This window comes from Mandrillus leucophaeus, unplaced genomic scaffold (genome assembly GCF_000951045.1).
Source record: "Mandrillus leucophaeus isolate KB7577 unplaced genomic scaffold, Mleu.le_1.0 Scaffold742, whole genome shotgun sequence".
Classification (NCBI taxonomy): Eukaryota; Metazoa; Chordata; class Mammalia; order Primates; family Cercopithecidae; genus Mandrillus; species Mandrillus leucophaeus.
The window spans coordinates 484766-494277 of NW_012108053.1; the positions used below are offsets into that span (position 1 = coordinate 484766).

At 36.6% G+C, this 9512-nt stretch overlaps 1 protein-coding gene across 1 annotated transcript in view; it reads left to right on the forward strand.

The window, feature by feature from the left end:
- Window positions 1-9512, forward strand: part of SMC2 (structural maintenance of chromosomes 2) — a 62809-nt gene that overhangs the window by 12949 nt on the left and 40348 nt on the right. The window contains exons 10-13 of the mRNA XM_011966104.1: window positions 4497-4730; window positions 6878-7037; window positions 7564-7681; window positions 8289-8427. Of these exons, the coding sequence (XP_011821494.1) occupies window positions 4497-4730; window positions 6878-7037; window positions 7564-7681; window positions 8289-8427 (651 nt within the window). The remainder of the gene's footprint in view (window positions 1-4496; window positions 4731-6877; window positions 7038-7563; window positions 7682-8288; window positions 8428-9512) is intronic.

Genomic DNA, 9512 nt, shown 5'->3' on the forward strand with positions numbered 1-9512 from the left:
AAGCAACTTAAAGTTCAACTTCGAAGAGGGTAGGTCTGCCCAGTGACAAGTTTCTGTTGCCATAGACTCCAGTCAGTGTTCTTGGTGGTTGTGGACACCTGTCATTGCATCAGACTAACAGACTGTAAATGTTTTAAAAGCAGCAGCAAGGCCACCACTTTACATTGTTTTCTAAGGCCTGCTACTGCAAAGTCCATTGTTCAAAGTTGGCGGCTTTGTTGGTCACCAGGATTAAAGGGGGCCAAAAAAACACCCACATGGGTTATATGCTGTGTTTAGTACCCAAGAGACCTACCAGCTGTGGGGCTTCTTTTTTGTTAGTAAGTGTCACCAGCACCAACCATTTTTGTTTGACTATATCTGGGATACTTCCTTGGCTTTCTGTCCAGGTGACCTTGACATTCAGCTTATGACCATCCATTAGTCTTCATGCCCCGAAGGCCTGTCTGACCAGCCAGACTAGGCCAATGCATTGTGACATTTTTATCTATAGTGGGTTTTGAATTAAGAAAGTAGTGTCTTATTCTCCATTTGGTATGCAGTACTGCTTTCATTGAGTAACTTATGAGGTCTTGGGTAAGTCTTGAATAACTTATGAAGTCTTAGGTGGCAGGCCGGGGTGGATATGTGCCACAGGTATAGCTCCAATTCTTAGCAGCGAGGGGCATACCTCCTCAGGTGGTGGTGATGTTCTGCACCACAAGCAACCAAACTATCAATATCCATACTCAGTGGTGGGAACTGTGGTCACCAGCACCCAAAGTGACACAAAGTATCTACTCACAGCACGTAAGCATAGTGAGTCATTACATTTGCCTGAAACCCTCCCATGGTCATCAGTTTAACTTTTCCCTAGGAAAACTGGAAATAAGTCCTGTGGGCTCCAGCATCCAAGAACTCCAGAAAAGCCTACTTTCATTTCTTTTTCTCATTTTAACAGGAGTATAGGGCCATCTCTGGTGGAGACCTGGAGACCTTGGTCCTGCTCTAAACTATTCCATTTAGCCGTTTGGATCCACAGTGTCCCTTTATCAAACAAACACTTCAACCAGGCTGCATAAGCCTTTCCTGGCCTTTTTGTATACTCATCCTCTAGATAGTGAGCTTCATTTTCTGTGAGGCCTGCGTTGTGTGTGTTGGTTCTCTCAGATGCCTCAGGGACTGTCTGAGTACCTCTTTCCTGTTCCCTCTCAGGAGCCATCTGACTACCCGCTTCTTGAGCTGTCTGGCCCTGGGAATGAGCAATTACATGTGTCAAACAACCAGGGGATCATGTGCCGAGCTCCCGCATTTCTGTTTCTTGCTCTGCCTCAATTCATGCAGCCAGCTCATTCATTGAGGGGGTCATCTATATTCCATTTATTATGGTTCCTTCTCCATAAAACATCCAGCTGCATATCCAAGCCCCTCAACCCTTTAGGGTGATATCTCTGCCCTAGGCTGGGTATTGGGGGCAGGGAGGCGAAGGGGTGAAGCCATTCAAGCTTTATCAGTAAGCCATGGTTCTGTCAGAGCAGACCCTACTAACAGCACTGATGGTATGAAACAAGTTCACTATGTACTAGTTACCAACTTGTCAGTGTTAATGGAACTCACTCATACAGCACAAGTTATATGAAGCAAATTTATTTCCTACAGATAGGCAGTAATAGTAAAAGCCTAGGTTTCATGGTGGTCCATTCCCACAAGTGTTGGATGGAGTTTCATCTGTGTGTTCCCCATACAGCTGAGGGACCCCAGAAAGCAGCTTGCGCTGAGTTTATACCCCAGGCTATAAACCCAGCCTGCCCTGGGTTTATACCACAGAAACAGAGAAATGGTGGTGGTCAGCACTGGTTTACATGAGTTGCTGAGCTAAAGCATGAAAAGACATGCATATTTCTAGGAGGGAACTGAAATAGAGTATGGATTATTCAGGCCATTCCCTCAATCAGAATGTTGCATTTTCTAGCACATTCTACAGCTATTTTTGAGAACCACAACTGAGAAAGGGAGAACAAGATTAGTCTAATGACATCCAGATGACTGTCCAACAAACTGTAGATTTCTTCGTCCAGCTACTTAATTAACATTTTTACTTGGATGACTTTTAAAAAGTGTAAAACTTAACATTTCCAGAATAGAATTTAGGAATTTTCCTGATCTACCCAGACCCATCTGAGTTACTGAATTTTCCTTATGTCAGTAAATGGTACCACTATTTACCTAATTGTTGAGGCCAGAAATCTTAAGAGTCCTCTGAATTCTCGCCATTCTTTAAATATCTAGATCCAGTCTATCAATAAATTCTGTTAACTTTAAAAGTGTATTCAGAATACAGCCACTTTTTGTTACCTCCATTACTGCCAGCCTCATTCAAACCATCACCTCTCATGAGGGCTACTGCAATAATGTGCTTATTAGTTGCCCTACTTTTTTCCTGTTGCCACTCTATAGTCTATTCTTTACAGAAGCTAAAATATAAATTGAATCACATCACTCCTGTGCTTAAAATCCTTCAGTGGTTTCCAAATTACATGTACGCTGTATGACACTGGAACAACATGGGTTTGAACTGCGTGGATCGACTTATTAGCAGATTTTTCTCGATAAATATATGGGAAAATTATTTGAAGGTTTGCAACAATTTGAAAAAACTTGCAGACAAATACCATGTGGCCTAGAAATATCAAAAAAATTAAGAAAAAGTTAAGTATGTCATAAATGCACAAAATATATATAGGTACTAGTCTATTTTATCATTTACTACCATAAAATATACAAAAATCTATTATAAAAAGTTAAAGTTTTTCAAAACTTAAACACCGTACTTGGCACTATTTGTAGTTCAGAGAAATGTAAACAAATGTAAAGATGCAATATTAAATAACTACATAAAACTATAGAACATACTACACTATTGTAATACTTTTGTAGCCACCTCCTGTTGCTATGGTGGTGAGCTCAAGTAAACTCAGTGTGGCATTAATCGTTTACTTCTGAGTAGTTCACGTTTCCAGTAAGTTGCAGAGCTCGGTAGAAAGTGATGTCTTGTGGTTCTCGTGTATTTTTCATGTTTAGTGCAATACCATAAACCCGAATAACATGGGATCTGTATGAAGTGGCACTAGTGATACTGAAAATGCTCCCAAAAAGCAGAGAGAAGTCAGGATGCTACAAGAAACAGTTGAGTTGCTTGATAATGTACCATAGAGTGAGGTGTGCAGCTGTGGTTGCTTTCCTTTCCAGACAGATGATTTATCTTGTAAACAGATGATGTAAACTTATCGTGTCAGTAAATACACTACAGTACTGTAAATGTATTTTCTCTTATGCTTTTAACATTTTCTTTTTTCTAGCTTTGTTGCAAGAATACAATATATAATGTAGCATACAAAATATAAGTTAATTGTGTTATTGGTAGGGCTTTGGTTAACAGTAGGCTATTAGTAGTTAAGTTTTGGGGAGGTTCAAAAGCATATGTGATTTTTGACTGTATGGTGGGTCTGTACTCGAACTCCCATCTTGTTTAAGGATCAACTATATAATTAAATCTAAGTCTTTACCATGGCCTGCAAGGTGCTTCATGATATGACTCTTGGCTCCTTAACCATTTACTCACTCTGCTCCTAGTCCAGTTCCTCAAATATTCAAACATGTTCCTCAGGGCTTTCAAGTATACTGCCCCACAAGTATTTGCACGGTCACTCCTCCTACTTCATCCAGTCTTCCGTTCAAATGGCATCTCAAAGGCCTTCTCTTATTCTTCTTGAAGTAAGAGTTCCTATCACTGTATTCCCCAACCTTGTTTTGTTTGTTTACCATGTCTTCTAACCTTGAATATAGGCTTCCTTAGAACAGCGACTTAGTCTGTGTCTTTAATGTCTTAGAACAGGGCCTACTATACAGTAAGCACTTCATAAATGATGAATCATGAACTAATCAAGTGGGCCAAAATTTGTTGTCACTAATTGTAAATAAGATAGTTAGATTTTCTTTTTTCAGGGCTGGTATCTTGCATAGTGTCAGATATCTGGTTAATACTACCTAAAAGGTGTTGCATAATAGTAATACTTTTTCTATAACTAGTGCTCAAATTTTATGGCTCTTGACAGTTTATAAAATACTTTCATATACATACTCTTAATTCTAAAATCTCTACTTTTAAGCTTAGTGTAGGATGTCTGTTATTTCAGTTTTACAGTTTTAGAAATTCATTTTTAGTCCCTTCAAGAGATTTGTTTAAATCTGCAATTATTATTTAGCCCAGTGTCTCATGGATTTAATTTATAACATGGAATGAAAATATTTCAAGTAGTATAAGAGTTACATTTATTCTAAAAACTGTAATTTCAAAATGATAATTCAGTATTTATATACAGTTATGATGGTTAAATTATTTTATTATGCTCACTCCAAATTGCTATGGAATTTGATTACATAAGGGTATATGCGTATAAGAAACTGGATGTTTTTCCTGAAATACATTATTTTTCCATTTGAAACTCTTCCTAAAGGACTCTAAAACTTTAGCAGCAAAGGAAAAAGAAGTTAAAAAGATAACAGATGGACTGCATGCCCTTCAAGAAGCAAGTAATAAAGATGCTGAAGCTCTGGCGGCTGCACAGCAGCACTTCAATGCTGTTTCCGCTGGCCTGTCCAGTAATGAAGATGGAGCAGAAGCAACTCTTGCTGGTCAAATGATGGCCTGTAAAAATGATATAAGTAAAGCTCAGACAGAAGCCAAACAGGTAAATATAGACATTAAGCATTATGTGATTGCTTTTTTTTCAAGAAGTTTCTTTTCACATTATGCTTTGGCAATTGTTACATAGTGTTGAAAATAATCAGTGTCAAGGAACTTGTTTATTTATGTTATTCTGCAACTCTAATGCCTAATGCAGGAAAAGTCAAATATATTATTGCTAAATATTGATGAACTTAATTTGTTAAGATGCCGTACAACATAAATTACGTTAATTCAGTATGTAAGTGTAATAAATGCTTTGTTCTGTTTGCAGCATTGTGTGGAATTTTAGAGATTAATCCATTTATTCTTTTTTTGGCTATTTTTATTTTTTATTAATATCATAATGTTGAAGTCTTAAGCTTTAACAGGAAAACGGGATTGTCCTCCCCATTGCTCTGCCTATCATACCTAGTTCTTAAAACCTTGTTTCTGAAGCTTTACATTTTTCTAGGAAGTATCTCTACCTCACATTTAGCCACATTCTAGTCTTTGTTCTCCCTACTCTGATTTCATAATCTTAAAAGTCTTGTCAGTCTATTACAGTGTTTCTCAGATTTTACATAGTAGTGCAACTTCAAGTCCTATGAACACAAGAAATTTGCTAGCAGAAAAAATACATGTACACAGGCATATCATTGTTTCTTTTTTAATGGAAGATGCAGATTTTAAAACAGGTACACAAATGTGTGTGATTATGCATTAATCCTCAGGTTTTCCTCTTTATATATTTGCAACTTTTTCATTCAGGCATGACAGAGATGACAGTCACAAATTTATAAGAACTCTCAACAGTAGAAAATCTTTAAAGTACCCCCATCTGGGTTTTAGAATACTAGTTCATAGTTTTAAGAAGCAGTGGTCAATTGTATAAACTCTTGAATGCCTGACACATTTAATTTAAATAGTTCTAGCATTTAATTATTAGACTCTCAGCATTTAAGTTTCTTTGTCAGTTTAGCTTCTTTTCCTGTATAATTTTAGATCTTATTGCTCAATTCAGTTTCTTAACTGTTTTTAGACAGCACTCACAAATATATACAAATACAAATATAAACAAGCGGAAAGGAAAGGAAGGAGAGTTGTGATTTCTAGCTGGCTGTAATTACCAGCTACTGACAGTTATTCAATATAATTCTTCAATTTTAATATGTCATATTGAAGGGGTGGCCTGCCCCTCCACACCTGTGGGTGTTTCTCGTTAGGTGGAATGAGAGACTTGAGAAAAGAAATGAGACACAGAGACAAAGTATAGAGAAAGAAAGAGTGGGCCCAGGGGACCGGCGCTCAGCTTACAGAGGACCCACGCCGGCTGAGTTCCCTCAGAGGACCCACGTCTCTCAGTTCCCTTAGTATTTATTGATAATTATCTTTACTATCTTAAAGATAAGGGAGTGGCAGGACAATAGGATCATTGTAGGGAGGAAATCAGCAGTAAGACATGTGAACAAAAATCTCTGTGACATGAATAAGTTTAAAGGAAAATGCTGTGCCTTGAGATGCGTATGCAAACATCTCCATAAACCTTTTAGCAGCATTGTTTCAGCCTATCACATGGGGAGAAACCTTGGACAATACCTAGCTTTCCTAGGCAGAGGTCCCTGCTACCTTTGGCCGTGTACGTGTCCCTGGGTAGTTGAAAGTAAGAGAATGGCAATGACTTTTAACCAGCAAGCTGCCTTCAGGCACTTGTTTAACAAAGACACATCCTGCACAGCCCAAAATCCATTAAACCTTGAGTCACCACAGCACATGTCTCTTGCAAGGACAAGATTGGCGGTAGGGTCACAGATTAACAGCATCTCAAATACAGAACAAAATGGAGTCTCTTATGTCTACTTCTTTCTATATAGACACAGTAACAGGCTGATCTCTCTCTCTTTTCCCCACACATATCTTATTAAAAATATGGACTTTAATTTCAATTTCTTTAACAACATGTTAATCATATATTAGTTTATATTTTGAGTAGTTTTTGAGGAGAAAATACTGGGAAATGACTAATTTCTTGAAATACTAATCCAAGAGACCAAACAATTAAATTTTTAAGGCTAAGGTCTCTTAGTAAAACCAATCTGAATCTTTGGCCATTTAATTACTAGCACTGTCTGCCTCATACATCCTATAGTCTGTTGCATTTTTCTGCCACAGGCTCAGATGAAGCTGAAGCATGCTCAACAGGAATTAAAGAATAAACAAGCTGAAGTTAAGAAGATGGATAGTGGCTACAGGAAGGATCAAGAAGCTTTAGAAGCTGTAAAAAGACTTAAAGAAAAACTTGAAGCTGAAATGAAAAAGCTAAATTATGAAGGTTTGCCTTTAAAAACATGATAATCAGGTCATGAGGAGGTAGTGATTTTTGATAAAAAGCTAATTTAAATAAAGAACGCAAGCAAGTAGGAAACATTTCTTAGCCTATTAACGAGCGTTAGTATAAGAAGTGTTTGTAAGTATAGTAAAAAAAAATACCTAATTATAAAACAACTCTTGAATTTTTGAAAACTCAGTATTGAGAATTTCCTGCTTCAATCATTCAAGCTCAAATCATTCAAGCTCACATCATTCAAATCAATCATTCAAGCTCAAAAATGTCATTTGTGTATTTCTACATTAGTAGGCATTCAGTTTGTATATTATTTTTTGGAATGAAAATTATGTTATTTGCTATTGGAAATAATGTTTGACAATGGATAGAAATTGGAAGGTTCAGCGTGCTTTTGTAATACTTACAGAAATTTGTATTTTTTGTATGTTTTGGAAATAGTGGTTACTAATAGTTTCCTTAAAACAGTAGACTGAACTTTTAAAACTCGGTTTTATTATGATTTATCTTTCAGAAAATAAAGAGGAAAGCCTTTTGGAAAAGCGCAGGCAGCTGTCTCGTGATATCGGTAGATTGAAAGAAACATATGAAGCTCTATTAGCCAGATTTCCCAATCTTCGATTTGCATACAAGTAAGAGACTTAAGCCTTGAATTTTAAGATAGAAATAATCAAGACATTTTTATTTAAGCTGGAAGCAGTCTGAAAGTTTTGTCGACACCAAGATTTTTGTATGAAACTTGTTGTAACTGCTTTTCTTTCATTGGTATTTTTCCTTTAAGCATTTGTTGAAATGTTTTAAATGTTGGCAGGGAAATTCTTGTGAAATTTAATGGCTAATGATGCCACTAATCTTAAAATCAGGGAAATTTAATCGCAGTTCAAAATGTCTTTAAAGTTATTCTGTCATTAAAGTTAAATATCCACGTTTACATCTTATAATTTGTTTTGCTATGTGGGTTTTTTAATGGAATATTTACAGTAATCATATGTATGATAGGGATTAGAACATCAGAATTCTTATTACATTGAAACATACTGAAAGATCTATTGATTGATGTAAAAACAACAGCTGGCTAGTCATTTGGGACATTTTAAAATTTTTGGTTTGTTAAAACCATGTGCTGATTCTGCTTTCATTTCACTTTAATGTGTTGTCCAAAAGAGCTCTTGATGAGTAAAGTATAACTTTTTCTACTTTATTATCTAAGGTAAATTTTTGTCAACTTTTGTATTTCAGGGATCCAGAGAAGAACTGGAATAGAAATTGTGTGAAAGGACTTGTGGCTTCTCTGATTAGTGTGAAAGATACTTCTGCAACCACAGCTTTAGAATTAGTGGCTGGAGAACGACTCTACAATGTTGTAGTAGACACAGAAGTAAGTCGATTTTAATTTAAAAAAAATTTTAATTTGGTTAGCTTGAAAAGTCATGTGCTGCTAAAAGAATTGAATACTTTCTTGATGTTTTAAGGCTCTCCCCTAAGGTGACATATTTACAGGGTAAAACTGTTTGGTTCATAACTATTTGGTAACTGTTCCAAAGGAAGGCTCATGCTTACTCAGAAACTCAGAATGCATATTACCAATCTGAAACTTTTGGGATCTCTTTGCTGTATAAGTTGAATTTAATTTGTAAAATAATCTGAGAACAAATGACCTGTTTTTAATGTCAGTCTTCCCATCAAGGTAACATTGAATTTATCTACATTTCTTCAGTTGTCCTTGTTATCCTTCTGTAAAATGCTCATACTCTTTCCTGTAAATGCTACATAGTCATTGTCAAATTTACTTCCTTGTTTTTTTTAAATTTATATCATATATATTTAAAATGTACAAGAAGCCTGGATATGGTGGCTCACACCTGTAATCCCAGCACTTTGGGAGGCCGAGGTGGACAGATCATTTGAGCCCAGGAGTTCAAGACCAGCCTTGGCAACATGGCAAAACCCCATCTCTACTGAAAATACAAAAGTTAGCCAGGCACGGTGGCGTGCACCTGGAGTCCCAGCAACTCTGGAGGCTGAGGCACAAGAATTGCTTGAACTTGGGAGGTGGAGGTTGCAGTAAGCTGAGATCACACCACTGCACTCCTGCCTGGGCAACAGAGCAAGACTGTATCTCTAAAAAAAGAAAAAAACAAATGTACAACGAGATGTTTTGATACATATACATGGTGAAATGGTTATTGTAGTCAAACATATTAACATAGCCATTCATCTTTCGTAGTTACCTTTTTTGTGTGTGATAGCACCTAATATTTACTCTTAGCAAATTTTCAATATACACCATTATTAATTATAGTCCTCATGCTATACATTACATCTCTGAATAGGTAGATTTATTTATCCTACCCAACTGCAAATATGTACCCTTTGACCTGTGACCTACTTCCACCCATTTTCTTTCCCTCCTCATCCCTGATAAACACTATCCTACTCTTTTTATTTGTTCAACTTTTTTTT